Raw genomic sequence first — 15,442 nt, forward strand, 5'->3', positions numbered from 1 at the left:
ACCAACGAACCTGTTATAATCTGCCATTATTTGCTGATGCTCCTTTTGAGTTCAATCCCAAATCATGAAATGGCTTGGGATGTTTAGTTGTTTCATATTGCAGTAAAATTTATGGTTTTGGTGTACTCAGTATAATAGTAAATATTTTAAGGTGGGAAAGGAAGAATCTTCTGTGATACAGTGAATTTGCTCAAAGAATGAGGCAATTATCTTCATAGATTAGGGAGAAGAACGTATTCCCTCCCAGGTTCACAGGCAACTGTGCTGAAATCTTCAATGGCTTATCACTTTCAAGATACCAAAACTTTTGCTGCAGTAACTTGTGTACGATGATAGCAAAGTTAATGCTATCCATCTTTCCATCATTTAGGCACCAAAATGAATAAATTCACCTTTATCCCCACATTAAAATGCAACTGCCAAGTGTGTTTCATAGACATGTATAGCTACAAAAGCAGAATAGTTTTTGTGCTTGACTTATTGGAGAATGCTGAAATACTGGAAATCTGAAAGAGCAGTAGATAATGTCAAATATGCTCCATAGTGTGGGTAAAATATAGTCAAGTTCTACAGCAAAATCAACAAGAACAGCTGTAACCTTGACATAGTAACAGCCTAAAGTGCCTCGCCCGACATTATCAAATAAAATTCCATAATGATCCATACAAAGAATTATAAGCCAAAATATGCTCAGAGCTCAGGGTTTTAGGGAGTATTTAAAACAAAAATTTAAGAGAAGGACCTAGACCTGAGGATCTCAGAAAATAAAGCCACATTTGCCAGTGTGAGTAAGCACAGGGCTATCAGAGTTCTAGTTGTAGAAATGAGGGTCATCGACTCATGATTGGCTGCACTGCAGAGCTGACTGAATGACATTGTTATTTGTTCCTGTCTTATTGGCTGACAGAAATGGTTCATGTTGGAAATGCACTTTGGGTTGGAGAAGGTATAAGCTCAGCTAGATTCTTTGAAACCAGAAGCCAGCACACCAGTGGTGCACTGCCTTTTAATCAAAGAAGAAGGACATTGGGTTTAAAGAAACTAATCTTCCAGCATGGTTTTTTGAATTTAATTTTTTAAAATTTAGACATACACCATGGTAACAGGCTATTTCGGCCCACAAGTCCATGCCGCCCAATTTGCACCCAATTAACCTAAAACCCTGGTATGTTTCAAACAGTGGAAGGAAACCGGAGCCCCAGGAAAATCCCACACAGACATGAAGAGGACATACAAACTCCTTACAGACAGCACAGGATTCAAACCCCAGTCCCAATCACTGGCGTAATAAAGGCGTTGCCCTAACTCCTATGCCAACCATGCCGCCCTTCAGGATATCCAGCCAAAATCATGATAAACAATGTACATGTGATCCAATGACCAGAGTGTGGAAAATATGGAGTCTGCTGGAAATATGGGAACTGCAAAACAGTTGGCACAGTTGTGGGATTCCTGTCCTTACAAGATTTCAAATATCAAAAAACTGGAAATGCTGAAGTACTGAAATAAAAGTAGAAAATTGTGGAAATGCTCTTCACAGCAGAGAATCAGAGTTGATTTTTTTCTTGAGAACAGGGAAAACAAGGTTTATTTTGAGAGGGAAGAAGGTAAGGGAGGAATGGATAAGACAAAGGAATACTTTTGATGGTGTGAGACCAGGATGAGGATAGTTAAAGAGAGAGAAAATAACCAAAAGCTATGGTGTGAAGACAATTAAAGGGTGAAAAACAAGGCAACATAAAAAGGTGGAAAACATGATCAGATTAGGCTGTGCTAATGAAGAGGGAAAACCTACAGGAGAAAAGGCCAGTTCCATACTGACTAAGATGAGTTGATTGAAAAAGCAGAATTTGATATTGGGCCTGGAAGATTGCAAAGTGCCAAGAAGTTGATATACTCTTCTTCGAGGTTACATTGGACCCCATTTAACAACTCAGGAGGCCATATTTTAGGAGTGGGATGTTTTAATGTGCACAAGGAGTTTGAGTCACTCTTTCAGATTGAATGTAGGTGCTCTGCAAAGCGGTCACCCAATCTGCTTCTTTTTCCTCCAATGTTGTGGAGAACACATTGTGAACTCTGAATGAGTACATTAAATTGGAAGAAGCACAAATGAATCACTATTTTCATTTGAAAGGACTGTTTAGTCTCTGGATGGATGGGGAGGGGAAGGAATGAGGTGAAAGGACAAGTGTGGCATCTCCTGCAGTTCCACAAAAAAGTACCATACAATTATGTGTTTGGGGTTGGGGGAGGGGTGTTGATGGAGAAGAAATGCTGAAAGAGAAGGGGACAATGTGTCCGGTTCTGGAATCTTGTTGGAGCTGGTGTAAATTGTATATTATTTGATATAGAGACAGAATGATCTAGAGAGGGAAGGGGAGAGTCCGAAATAGACCATGTATTTTTATTTTTCAATATTTTTATTGAAATTGAAATTCCCCATTGAAAAATTCAGAGTACATAAAGGTATATATTAAAAGTCAAAAAATAATACATACACTTAGATCATACCATTTCATCCAAGGTATCCTGCAATCTCAATGAAACAAATTATAGTAATATTTTTATATTATTGTAAAAATAAAATCTAAGCCCACTACCAAAAACGAAGCCATTTGGCAAAGAAAGGAAAAAAATTCCTTATTAGAGTAATAAATTAACTTATTAATCAACATCTCTGCATTAATACCGAATCAAAGATTTTGAAAGTAATTCAAAAAGGGTCCCCACAGCGTTTGAAAATTTAAATTAAAATCAGAAATTGAGCATCTAATCTTTTCTAAATTTAAATATGATATAACGTTAAATAGCCATTGAGCATGAGTAGGGGGAGCAATATCCCTCCATTTGAGCAACACTGCCCATCTAGCCATAAGAGAAATAAAGGCTGATATATGCAAGTCAGATGCCATTAAAGTTATGCCACTCTCTCTCTCCAACAGTACCAAATAAAGCAGTTGAAGGATTTATCTTAAAATTAACTTTTAAAAGTACAGAAAAAGTTTGAAATACTTTATTCCAGTTTTTCCCAAGACTCTGACATGTCAAGATAGACCATGTGAAAGTCAGAGCAGGGTGGAAATTTGCAACAATGGTAATGAGATTGTTGAGTTCTCAATGAGTTCAGTGAGCAGCAACAATCCAGCCATCATTGTACCTGAAAAAAAGTTGAGGGTGTGCAAATCTGAAACAGACTGTCCCATATATCCCGCAAAAAGACAGGTGTAGTTTGGCCCATGTGAGTTCCTGTAGCTACACTTTTGATTTGGAGAAAATAAAAAATGGAGAGAATTGTAATAATTCCTCTGGCTAATTCGTAATGTTACTAAATCTAATACTCTCTATCAAAATAAAATATTTGCTAATTTTTTTCTTTCAATTTTTTCTTTTTTTTTTCAAAATCTATGCTCGAAATTGCTTGAATCTTTGATCATTATCACTGTTTTAATGGACATGAGTAGCTTTATTGATTTAGTTTCTTGTCCTGTATAAGATTACAAGTTAAGAACCTTTAAAATATATTGAATATGTTGGATTGTAATTGTCATTTGTTTTTAGGCAATTCACCCTTTAAAAATACACAACATTGATTTTTTTCCTTTTCTGTACAGTGTTACATTTCTGGTGATCCTTGGATGTAGTTTCTTTGCCCCAGAGTGATAACTTTTTCTGGCAATTAGCGAAATGCTTCCTTTGAACAGAAATTTGAAGTTGTGTTCATAGCAAAGTGTGCTTGTATCATCTGCTTAATTATTAACTGATATGTGCACTGAACTCAATGTGGAATGTAGAGTTTTTGAACATTTGCACACATGTTGGATCCTAAACTGTCAGGTTGGTTTTAGTGCCCGTATCCCTCTTGTCACATGCCCAAAGTGGATCTCATTTCTCTGCACAAATTACTCAGCACTTAGTTTTCCTCATCTAAACAATTGACTTGCGATCTCTTCTCTGAAAAGCAGGATTGATCAAAGTAGATTTTAAAAGTCTGCAATTAAACAACAAGGCTCACACTTCGATGATCAAAAAGCTGCAGATGCTTGCATTTAGTTAACTTTGTTTTTGAGTCAATTAAGTCATTCATAAATGTAACAATAAATTCATCATTTATTTGTCTGCACTGTCAGTCAAGAAGAAGATGGCTAACTAAAAATAAATTGCTTTCTGTTAATTTGACAGTCTGACTCCTTTTCCATACCAATTAAAACATGAAAAATAACCTAATTAACATTCTTTTAGACATACAGCATGGTAACAGGCCATCTCAGCCCAAGTCCATGCTGCCCAATTTACACCAAATTGACCTACACCCCTAGTATGTTTCAAACAGTGGGAGGAAACCAGAGCCCCCAGGGAAAACCCTTTGTTTTTTTGATAAGCTGCTCAGATGTGGTTTTTTTGTTAGTTTGTTTTTTTAATAGGTTTTTTAAATTTATATATATGTACATATAATAATAAAATAATATTTCTGAATTCTATTCTGTCTTCATCCAGTGCAGTGGAAGGGGGACCGAGTTTATACTGTTGGAAGTTTTATCTGATAAATACATATATGATATTGTATTTTCAATTTTGTTCACTTTTCTTCATTGTATTGTATTTATTATAAAATCCAATTTAAAAATTGAAAAAGAAAGAAAACCCACCAGACGGGGAGAATGTACAAACTCCTTACAGACAGCGTGGGATTTGAGCCCTGGTCCCAATTACTGATGCTGTAAATGAATGCATCGCGCTAACTGCTATGCTAACCGCATATAAAAATATATATTTCATCCAACTCCTGCTGATTTTACTTTAGGAATCTTTAACAACTTTCAGCCCTGCTGAGCTACTCCAGCATTTTGTGTTTTTACTTCACCCCCAGCCCGTTCCTTTGGGGATGAAAATCTGTTTGACTTACAGAATCTGCTGTATATATTTCTCAGGCCTTGAGTATAAGATTTACTCATCAGATAATTCAAGCAATTCCATGTCTCTGCTTTTATAATGCAGTTATAATTCTCTTTTTTCACAATCCATTTATGAGTTATGGTTGCTGCTCGTAAGACTATATTTATTAACCATCCTGAAATGTCCGTGGTTTAGCTAATTACTTCAAAGGTTCCTGCAGATATGTTTAAAGGAACACGATCACTAATGAATTTGGTGCTGAATTATATTAACAGTAGAAAACAGTAGCAGGAATAGACTTCCCCCTGCACCCCCATAAAGCCTGCTGTACCATTCAGTATCATCATAACTGATCTATGCTGGCCTCAACCCCTCTTCCATCTCAGTTCCCCACACCCCTCAATTCCATGATGTTGCACATTTTTATCTATCTCCATCTTAAATTTACCTAATAATCTGGCTTCCATCATACATGGGGCAGATAATTACAAAGACTCCCTACATTCTGAGAGAGGGCATTTCTACTTAAATATCTAGTCCCTTATTTGAAGTGAAACATTATAGAGCCAGCCATCTTCTCTTGCATGGACCACAAGGGCTTTGAACAGGCTGAACTAAGAACTCACAACCCATCTTCAAAATGGGGTTTTCCCCCACAAGCTTGCCAGCTTGTCCTGTTCCAGTCCCAACTGCTGCTGCTGAACTGTAGAAATGAATTCTCTCTCTCTCCCTCTCTCTCTCTCTCTCTCTTGCTCTCTCAGAGAAAAACCACCTGACCCTCTTAAAACAGCCAACTACACTCAGATAGACTGTAGCTCCGGACCCAATCTTCTGAGTTTGTTCATCTATTGCTTTCCAAAATAATAATCTATTACTCCACAGTGTGTCCAATCAACACCTACTTGTGAAGTCCTTATAGGCATTCTTTAAAGTTTCTGCAAAGGCACACGGACCTTGGACTGTCTGGCTTGAGCAGAGCTCTGGCATTTTGAATGAGATCTGTTCTGATGTGTTTGTATTTGTTTGTGACCTACACTAGAAAAAACATGCTACAATTATCTTCCAAAAACATATCTATACATAATATAAAATATAACACTGTACAACAGTTAGATCCCTCTGAACTTCAATCATTTGCAGAAACCCTCCATTTAAATAATAATCTGCCTTTTGATTCCTCTAACTGAAGAGCATGACCACACACTTCCATATATTAATCTCCACTTGCCAGGTTTTCACTCAGATACACAACCTATCTAAATCTTGAAACAGAATCACAATGTCCTCATCACAACATAGAGAGGGAGAGAGAGAAAAAGAGTGCTTGTGTGCCAGGAATCTGGTGCTCCACTGAATATCCCCATGTTGGGAATTGAGAGGCAGGTTTTGAGGGCTGGTGTTGGAGGTACAGAGAAAGCTGCTTAGAGCTGAAACATGGTGCTTGGGGCTGCTCCCTGGCCAGTTCAATGAGTGTGGAACACCAGCAGCCTCTGCTTCAAATGTGGGCAGACCACCCAGACTTGAGGTTCTCCTCCTTATTGATTGTTGGATGTAATGGAAACTCCTCTTTTTGAATGCCTGTCCTGCTTTGCCCAACTTGAAGATTTCTCCATGGTGACAGTGGCCACCATTGGCTTTGTTACCATAGGGAAGTCTCTGGGTAGGGAATAGTTAAACAAAGAGAGGAGGTGATGGAGAGGTGGTCAGATCAGGCACTCTGTAATAATATAGAGCAGTCATTCCCAGTCCCCAGCCAGAGTACATATTTGACACCACATCTCAGGCTGGAAGAACATACTGCTCACCCCAAGACCATCCCTCGCAAGCATCCTCTCTACACTGAGTTATGGGTGATTCTTTGTTGAGGTTCCACCAGAAGACAGTGGGGATTTGCACCATTCCCAAATGGCAGGACACAGCCTGAGACAATGTGTCAGAAACTACAATGAGGCACATCACTGTGAGTAGTCAGGCTGGACAACTGAGAGCAGTGCACAAAATAAGCAATGAAAACTCCCAGTGAACTGGTTGACTTAGAGGACAGTTAAAACTCAAGTGCATTTTTGCAAGTCTGAAGTCACATGTAGGTCCTGACCATGTAAAAAGACACATTTTCTTCTAAAACACATTTATAAATAAAAGGAAGATCTTTGCATTTGTGGTAGTTCATTGCCATAAATACTGGTACAACTTTTTTGTGTAGTGTTCACTGTTTTTAAATTCACAAACTGCCATGGTTGGCTCTGGATATTTGTATAAGCATTTGAATAACTAGCATGGATATGACAGTATCCAAGTGCAAATACAAGTACAGTATAATACTGACCACAGTTGCATCAGTTTTTTTTTCCCAGAATAACATAACATTTTTTTTCTCAAAAATGCTGGAGAAACTCAGCAAGTCACACAATATTCTTTATGTGACAAAGATAATGATACATAACCAGAGCCCTGTCTGCAGCAATGGTGGCGAATCACCCAGTGACCAACTATTTAGGAGTCACGTGATGGAGTAGTGGCCGGTAGGGGAACTCCAGCCCTCACCAGAAAAGTTAAAAAAAGATAGAGAAAAAGCAAAGGCATAAACTTAAAAACCAAAACAAAGTGAAAGTAAAAGTGTAGAGAAAATGGCAGCGAAGAAAGAAAAACCAAAAACAACGGGAAGAAAAGAAGAAGGAAAGACGTCGGAAGAAGAAGGTGAAGGCCTTACCTGTCCGAAGAGGCCCGCCGCGGAGAGAGAAGCCCGCTCCCACAGGTCAGTGCAAGTCCCGGGCTCGGGACTACAAAAATGGCTCGCAGAGCCGAGTAAAAGTGCGCTACCGCGCATGCGCGATGCGCATGAAAAAAGACACACTGACGGGAGGGGGGAACAGCTGCGGACTCGATCTCCACAGCTGAGAGAGACACCTGCAGCACAGCAGCAGGTGCAGAACACAGACAACAATGAAAACAAGAAAGAAGAGGGTAAAAAGAAAACAAGGAAACAACAGATGGTCAATCCAGAGGAAGAAGAAGAAGAACAGAAAGAAGTGGAAGAAGAAGAGAAAAGCAAGACAATGGATGTATCTTTTTTTAAAGAATATATGGAATCAGTGAAAGAATGGCAATTACAAGAATTTGATTTGATAAAAAGAAGAATTAAGAATGCAGAAGAAAAAATGAATAAAATGGAAGTGGCCATATCAGAATTGGCAAAAAGAGTGGAAAATATGGAAAAACGAGAAACATTTGTAGATATGGAAGTAGAAGACTTAAAAGAGAAATTAGAAGAATCTAATAAAAAAGCTAAAGAGGCACAGGAGCTGTTAGCTCAGAAGATAGATGTAATAGAAAACTATAATAGAAGAAATAATATAAAGATAGTGGGCCTTAAGGAAGATGAAGAAGGCAAGAATATGAGAGAATTTATAAAAGATTGGATCCCCAGGGTCCTGGGAAGACCAGAATTACAGGAAGAAATGGAAATAGAGAGGGCACATAGAACTTTAGCCCCGAAACCACAACCGCAGCAAAAACCAAGATCCATTTTAGTAAAATTCTTAAGATATACGACAAGAGAAAATATATTGGAGAAAGCAATGAAGAAAGTAAGAGAGGACAAAAAGCCACTGGAATATAAAGGTCAAAAATTTTTTTTCTATCCAGACATAAGTTTTGAACTCCTGAAGAAGAGGAAGGAGTTCAATACAGTGAAAACGAAGGATATAAGTTTATGTTAAGGTACCCAGCGGTACTTAAAATAATTATTCCAGGGCAACAAAACAGACTATTCTCGGATCCAGAGGAAGCAAGGAAATTTGCAGAACAACTACAAAACAAGCAGAGAGATGAAGACATGTAATAAGAGTAAAAATGACCACGATCTATATGTATGTGTGTAAAGGGGTATATGTGTATATATATATATATATATATATATATAGTGTGCATACATGAATGTATCCATATTTAGAGGAAAATATATAGAGTATAGACAATAATTAATAAGGGAGGGAAATGGAATAGAGGGAATAAGGAGGGAATTAAAAGAGTAACCTTTGTTACATATGAAAATTGAAATCTTTTCTGGGGGGGCTGGGTGGGGAGGAGTTACGGTCACTGCAAAATCAGCTGACGTTTGCGACTGAATTCGCAAATCCAAATGGAGAGGGGAGATGTGGTTGTCCGACAAGGGATAAAGGACAACTCAGGAGGGGGAGGGGAGAATGGGGTTAAAGAAGTTTTAAATAGGAGAATAAGGAAAATGTTTGATGTTTTAGAAATGTTGTCTTATAAAGTGTTCAAAACAAGAAAGCAGAAATGGATAAGAAGGAAAGGTGATGATGGAGAAACGGAAAGGGAAGATAAACAAAGTATAAAATGGCTATGCTGAACTATATGATTTTAAATATTAACGGAATACATAACCAAATTAAAAGGAAGAAATTGCTAAATTTACTGAAAAAAGAAAAAATTGATATAGCATTTGTGCAAGAAACACATTTAACTGAATTGGAGCACAAGAAGTTAAAGAGAGATTGGGTAGGACATGTAACAGCAGCGTCATATAATTCAAAAGCAAGAGGAGTAGCTATATCAATTAGTAAAAATATGCGAATTAAAATAGAAGAGGAAATAATAGATCCAGCAGGGAGATATGTAATGATAAAATGTCAGGTATATTCGGAGTTTTGGAATCTACTCAATGTATATTCACCTAACGAAGAAGATCAAAAGTTTATGCAAGATATCTTTTTGAAGGTAGCAAATACGCAAGGGAACATATTAATAGGAGGGGATTTCAACCTGAATTTGGATTCAAATATGGACAAAACTGGGAAAAAAATTAACAGAAAGAACAAAGTAACCAAATTTATAATTAAATCGATAGAAGAAATGCAACTTTTGGATATATGGAGGAAACAACACCCAAATGAAAAGGAATATTCATATTACTCGGCTAGACATAAAACATACTCAAGAATAGATCTATTTTTGTTATCAGCTCGTATGCAAAATAGAGTAAGAAAAACAGAATATAAAGCTAGAATATTATCGGACCATTCACCCTTAATATTGACAATAAAGTTAGAGGACATCCCTGCAAGAATGTATAGATGGAGATTAAACTCCATGTTACTCAAAAGGCAGGATTTTAGAGAATTAATTGAAAGACAAATTAAAATGTATTTTGAAATAAATATGGAATCAGTGAAAGATAAGTTTATACTATGGGATGCAATGAAAGCGTTCATTAGAGGGCAAATAATAAGTTATGTAACCAAGATGAAGAAGGACTATAATCAGGAAACAGAGCAGTTGGAAAGGGAAATAGTAAATATAGAAAAAGGATTAGCAATGAAGGAAGATACAACTAAAAGAAGAGAATTGGCAGATAAAAAAATAAAATATGAAACACTACAAACATATAAGGTGGAGAAGAATATAATGAAGACAAAACAGAAATATTATGAACTAGGGTAAAAAACGCACAAAATTCTAGCATGGCAGCTTAAGACAGAACAAGCTAAGAAAATGGTATTGGCATCAAGGAAAAAAGACAAACAAATCACATATAATCCAAAGGAGATCAAGGAAAACTTTAGAGAATTCTATGAACAATTATACCAAACTGAAAACGAAGGGAAAGAAGGGAAAATAGATGAATTTCTAACTAAAATTGAACTACCAAAACTACAAATAGAGGAACAAAATAAATTAACAGAACCATTTGAAATAGTAGAAATACAAGAGATAATAAAAAAATTACCAAATAATAAAACACCAGGAGAGGATGGATTCCCAATAGAATTCTACAAAACATTTAAAGATTTATTAATTCCTCCCCTCCTGGAAGTAATCAACCAGATTGATAAAACACAAAGCTTTACCAGATTCATGTAAAACAGCAATAATTACAGTAATACTAAAGCAAGGGAAAGATCCACTTGCACCACCGTCATATAGACCAATATCATTACTTAACACAGATTATAACATAATAGCTAAACTATTAGCAAACAGATTAGCAGAGTATGTACCGAAAATGGGAAATCTAGACCAAAATGGATTTATTAAAAAAAGACGCACAACAGACAATATTTGTAAATTTATTAACTTAATTCATGCAGTAGAAGGGAGTAAAGCGCCAACAGTAGCAGTTGCTTTAGACACAGAGAAGGCCTTTGACAGAGTAGAATGGAATTATTTATTCAAGGTATTGCAAAAATTCAGTTTACCAGAGAAGTATATTAATTGGATTAAAGCATTATAAAAGGGACCATTGGCGAAAGTGACAGTAAATGGATATATATCAAAGCAATTTAACTTAAGCAGGTCAACACGGCAGGGACGCCCACTATCACCCTTATTGTTCGCGTTAGCTATAGAACCACTAGCAGAATTGATAAGAACAGAAAATAATATAAAAGGGATAAAAATAAAAGACAAGGAATATAAAATCAGTTTATTTGCGGATGATGTTATAGTATACTTAACAGAACCAGAACTATCAATAAAAGAATTATATAAGAAATTGAAGGAATATGGAGAAGTGTCGGGTTACAAGATTAACGTAAATAAAAGTGAAGCAATGCCTATGAATAATGCGGATTTCTCAAAATTTAAGAAGGAATCACCATTCAGATGGCAAATGCAAGCAATAAGATACCTAGGTGTACAAATAAATAAAAATCTCGGCCAACTATATAAACTCAATTATTATCCACTAATGAAAAAATTACAGCACGATTTAGAGCATTGGAAAGATTTACCACTAACACTAATAGGAAGGATAAACTGTATTAAAATGAACATTTTCCCAAGGATATTATACCTATTTCAGGCATTGCCAATACACTTGATGGAGAAATTCTTCAAGGAGTTAAAGAAAATAATAAGGAATTTTTTATGGAAAGGGGGGAAACCGAGGATAGCACTAGATAAATTAACAGAATGGTATAAACAAGGAGGCTTACAACTGCCAAACTTTAAAAATTATTATAGAGCCGCACAATTAAGATACCTATCAGATTTTTATCAAACAAGGGAAAAGCCAGATTGGACTAGAATAGAATTAGATAAAATAGGGGAAAAGATCTCTTTGGCTTGGCTTCGCGGACGAAGATTTATGGAGGGGGTAAAAAGTCCACGTCAGCTGCAGGCTCGTTTGTGGCTGACAAGTCCGATGCGGGACAGGCATTCACGATTGCAGCGGTTGCAAGGGAAAATTGGTTGGTTGGGGTTGGGTGTTGGGTTTTTCCTCCTTTGCCTTTTGTCAGTGAGGTGGGCTCTGCAGTCTTCTTCAAAGGAGGTTGCTGCCCGCCAAACTGTGAGGCGCCAAGATGCACGGTTTGAGGCGTTATCAGCCCACTGGCGGTGGTCAATGTGGCAAGCACCAAGAGATTTCTTTAGGCAGTCCTTGTACCTTTTCTTTGGTGCACCTCTGTCACGGTGGCCAGTGGAGAGCTCGCCATATAACACGATCTTGGGAAGGCGATGGTCCTCCATTCTGGAGACGTGACCCATCCAGCGCAGCTGGATCTTCAGCAGCGTGGACTCGATGCTGTCGACCTCTGCCATCTCGAGTACTTCGACATTAGGGGTGTAAGCGCTCCAATGGATGTTGAGGATGGAGCGGAGACAACGCTGGTGGAAGCGTTCTAGGAGCCGTAGATACTTGAACACATATTATATAAATGGGATGAAAAATTGGTACAACATAGAAGTTCTCCAGTATTACATCATCTACTCAATATTTGGAAGAAGATTCATGTAGAAAGGAATAAAACAAATTATCAATTACCAAAACTAATATTGACGCAAAATCAGTTACTCCCTTTTACAATAGATAACCTTTCCCTTAGAGAATGGGAGAAAAAAGGGATCAAAAGAATAGAAAATTGTTTTTCAGGAAATAGATTATTATCCTTTGAACAAATGAAAGATAAATACAATATAACTCAAGATACAGTGCTGGCATATTACCAATTGAGATCCTACTTGAAGGACAAATTAGGAAGCAGTCTGAGTTTACCAGAGGGAAGTAACTTTGAATATGTGATTACAGATACAATGATAATCAAAAGATTTATCACAAATATGTATATTAAACTGCAAGAAAAGGAGAATGAGGAAACAAATGGTAAAACTAAACAAAAATGGGAACAAGATTTAAATATAAAGATAAAAAAGGAAACATGGGAGAAGTTATGTTCTGGAACGATGAGAAATACAATAAATACGAGGTTACGTATGATACAATATAACTGGATACACAGGCTATACATTACACCTCAAAACTTAAATAAATGGGACCCAACAGTATCGGATAGATGTTTTCGATGTAAAAAAGAAATGGGAACAACAATTCATGCAATCTGGACATGTGAGAAAGTAGAAAAATTTTGGGAAGATCTAAACCAAATATTAAATAAAATTACAGAAAACAATATACCAAAGAATCCAGAGATCTTCCTCCTAAGTAACATAAAAAACAAAGAATTTGGAATTGATTTGGATGATGCACAAAAAAGATTTGTTAAGATAGCTCTAGCCGTAGCAAAAAATGTATTATGTCAACCTGGAAATCGGAAGATAATTTGAAAATACAACAATGGTATATAGAAATGAATAAATGTATTCCATTAGAAAAAATAACATCTAGTTTAAGAAATAATATTGAAATATTTGAACAAATATGGGAGCCTTACATGAAACACAATAGAGAAAACCTACCGGGGACATTCACTACCTAAATTAACAAAAGGAGAAGGAAATTAAAAGAATTGACTCAGTGGAATTTCTTGTTTATTTTTATTGAATGACAACATTGTTTGACTTGTTTAATGTATCCTAGATTTTGTACTTTAAATGGATGGGGGATGGGGAGGTAGGGAGGGTGGGATGGGAGGAGTGGTGGGGGAGAAAATGGCACTGTATATATTTGAAAAGGAAAAAGTATGTATCATGGTTAATGTGGTTTATGGTGTGAAAAATAAAAAATTTTTAAAAAACCCAGTGACCAACTATTTCAATTCCCCCAGCAATGGTGGCGAATCACCCAGTGACCAACTATTTCAATTCCCCACCCCATTCCCATCCCATTGTGTCTGTCCTTGGCCTCATGCACTCCAAAAAAGAGGCCACCTGTAAACTGGAGGAGCATCACCTAATTTTCCATCTAGGACTCTCCAACTAGATGGCATTAACATTAAATTCTCTGGTTTCTGTTAGGCCACTCCCCTGTCTCCCTCTCTTCCCCATCTCTGTCTCCTTTCCTCCAGCTCTCCAACCCTTTCCTTCTCCATTGAGAGATATTCCCTCCCCTATCACTTCTCAAGTTTTTCTCCTGTTCCCTCCCACTCATATTCACCTATGATCTCTTGCCTGCAGGCTGGCGCTTCTCACCCTGCCCTACCCCTCACTATTTTTATTCAGGCACCTGCCTGATTTTTGCTCTTACCTTGATTCAGGGCTCAGGCCCAAAATGTTGGTTATGTATCTTTATCATTGGTACATAAAGGACATTGTGACTTGCTGAATTTCTTCAATATTTTTGGTGTAAACTGCAATCACCGCTTCTTCAAATTTTCTTCTTTAACTCTTTTTCTCTCTACTTTTTACCTTCAGGCAAAAGAAGGAGAAGTCGTGATTATAGACAAGATCCTAGACAATCCTAGCTTGACATCCAAAGAATTCCAAGAGTGGAAACAAACCTATGTAGAGCTTTTCATGGATATCTGTCAGAACAATGAAGCCACAGAATCAGTAAATGGGGCAAGTGAACAAGCTGCACCTACCCCAACGCCCCCTTTGATGCACACCCACTCATACATTGAAACCCATGTTTGAATAGTTTCTGGCCAGGCCTTGTAGTAAATATACTAATTTTCAACTGCTTATTTCATGCTGGTGAATAACGATGTCAGTAATGATGTTGTTTGTTTGGAGACTCCAGTTTCATTCAGATGTTTGTTGGCTTTCAGTTAGATTCTGTGGACTTGAACAGATTTATTTTAGTTTGACGGGGCATTATTGTCTCTGCAAGATTATGGGAATTCAGTTTCCCTTGTAAGTGGATGTTCTAATATTGCCATTGGGGTCATGATTGTTGTGTGATTTTTATGAGGTCAATAATGAAAATTACACTTTTGTTTTAAGATGTCTTCCTTGCTCAGAATGATAGATATCCACTTTTCAAATGCCATGATGTGATTAAATTAGCAGAAAAAGATTCTAAGTAGAAGTGGGGCTTGTAGATTTAAATTTAACTTTCCTTTTATTTTCTCCTTGTTCTGCATTTCATTCTCTGAACAGAAGTGTAATTGAATATGAAGAGATGAATAAGTGGCTTCATGTCCCCTGTAACCCACTTACATAAAGCATTTATAGGTGGAGAATGAGGGATACTTCTCTGCTTCTCCAAACATTGCCACCACCAGAATTGTGATCACAGAGCACAATAAGGCCAATTTTATTTCTGTTCACCTGGCTGATCAAGGCAGCAGTTGTCTGAAAATCCACGCACTGCAGTCCTAGTTCAGATTCTGCCATGTTTCACAGCAAG

At 37.1% G+C, this 15,442-nt stretch overlaps 1 protein-coding gene across 8 annotated transcripts in view; it reads left to right on the forward strand.

The window, feature by feature from the left end:
• Nucleotides 1–14,775, forward strand: part of cnksr2a (connector enhancer of kinase suppressor of Ras 2a) — a 489,894-nt gene extending 475,119 nt beyond the window's left edge. For all 8 annotated transcript variants that reach the window (XM_069889984.1, XM_069889985.1, XM_069889987.1 and 5 more), the window contains one exon: nucleotides 14,506–14,775. In XM_069889984.1, coding sequence (XP_069746085.1) covers nucleotides 14,506–14,727 — 222 coding nt within the window. In that variant the 3' untranslated portion in view covers nucleotides 14,728–14,775. The remainder of the gene's footprint in view (nucleotides 1–14,505) is intronic.
• The last annotated feature ends 667 nt before the right edge of the window (nucleotides 14,776–15,442 follow it).

This window comes from Narcine bancroftii, chromosome 7, assembly GCF_036971445.1.
Source record: "Narcine bancroftii isolate sNarBan1 chromosome 7, sNarBan1.hap1, whole genome shotgun sequence".
Lineage (NCBI taxonomy): Eukaryota > Metazoa > Chordata > Chondrichthyes > Torpediniformes > Narcinidae > Narcine > Narcine bancroftii.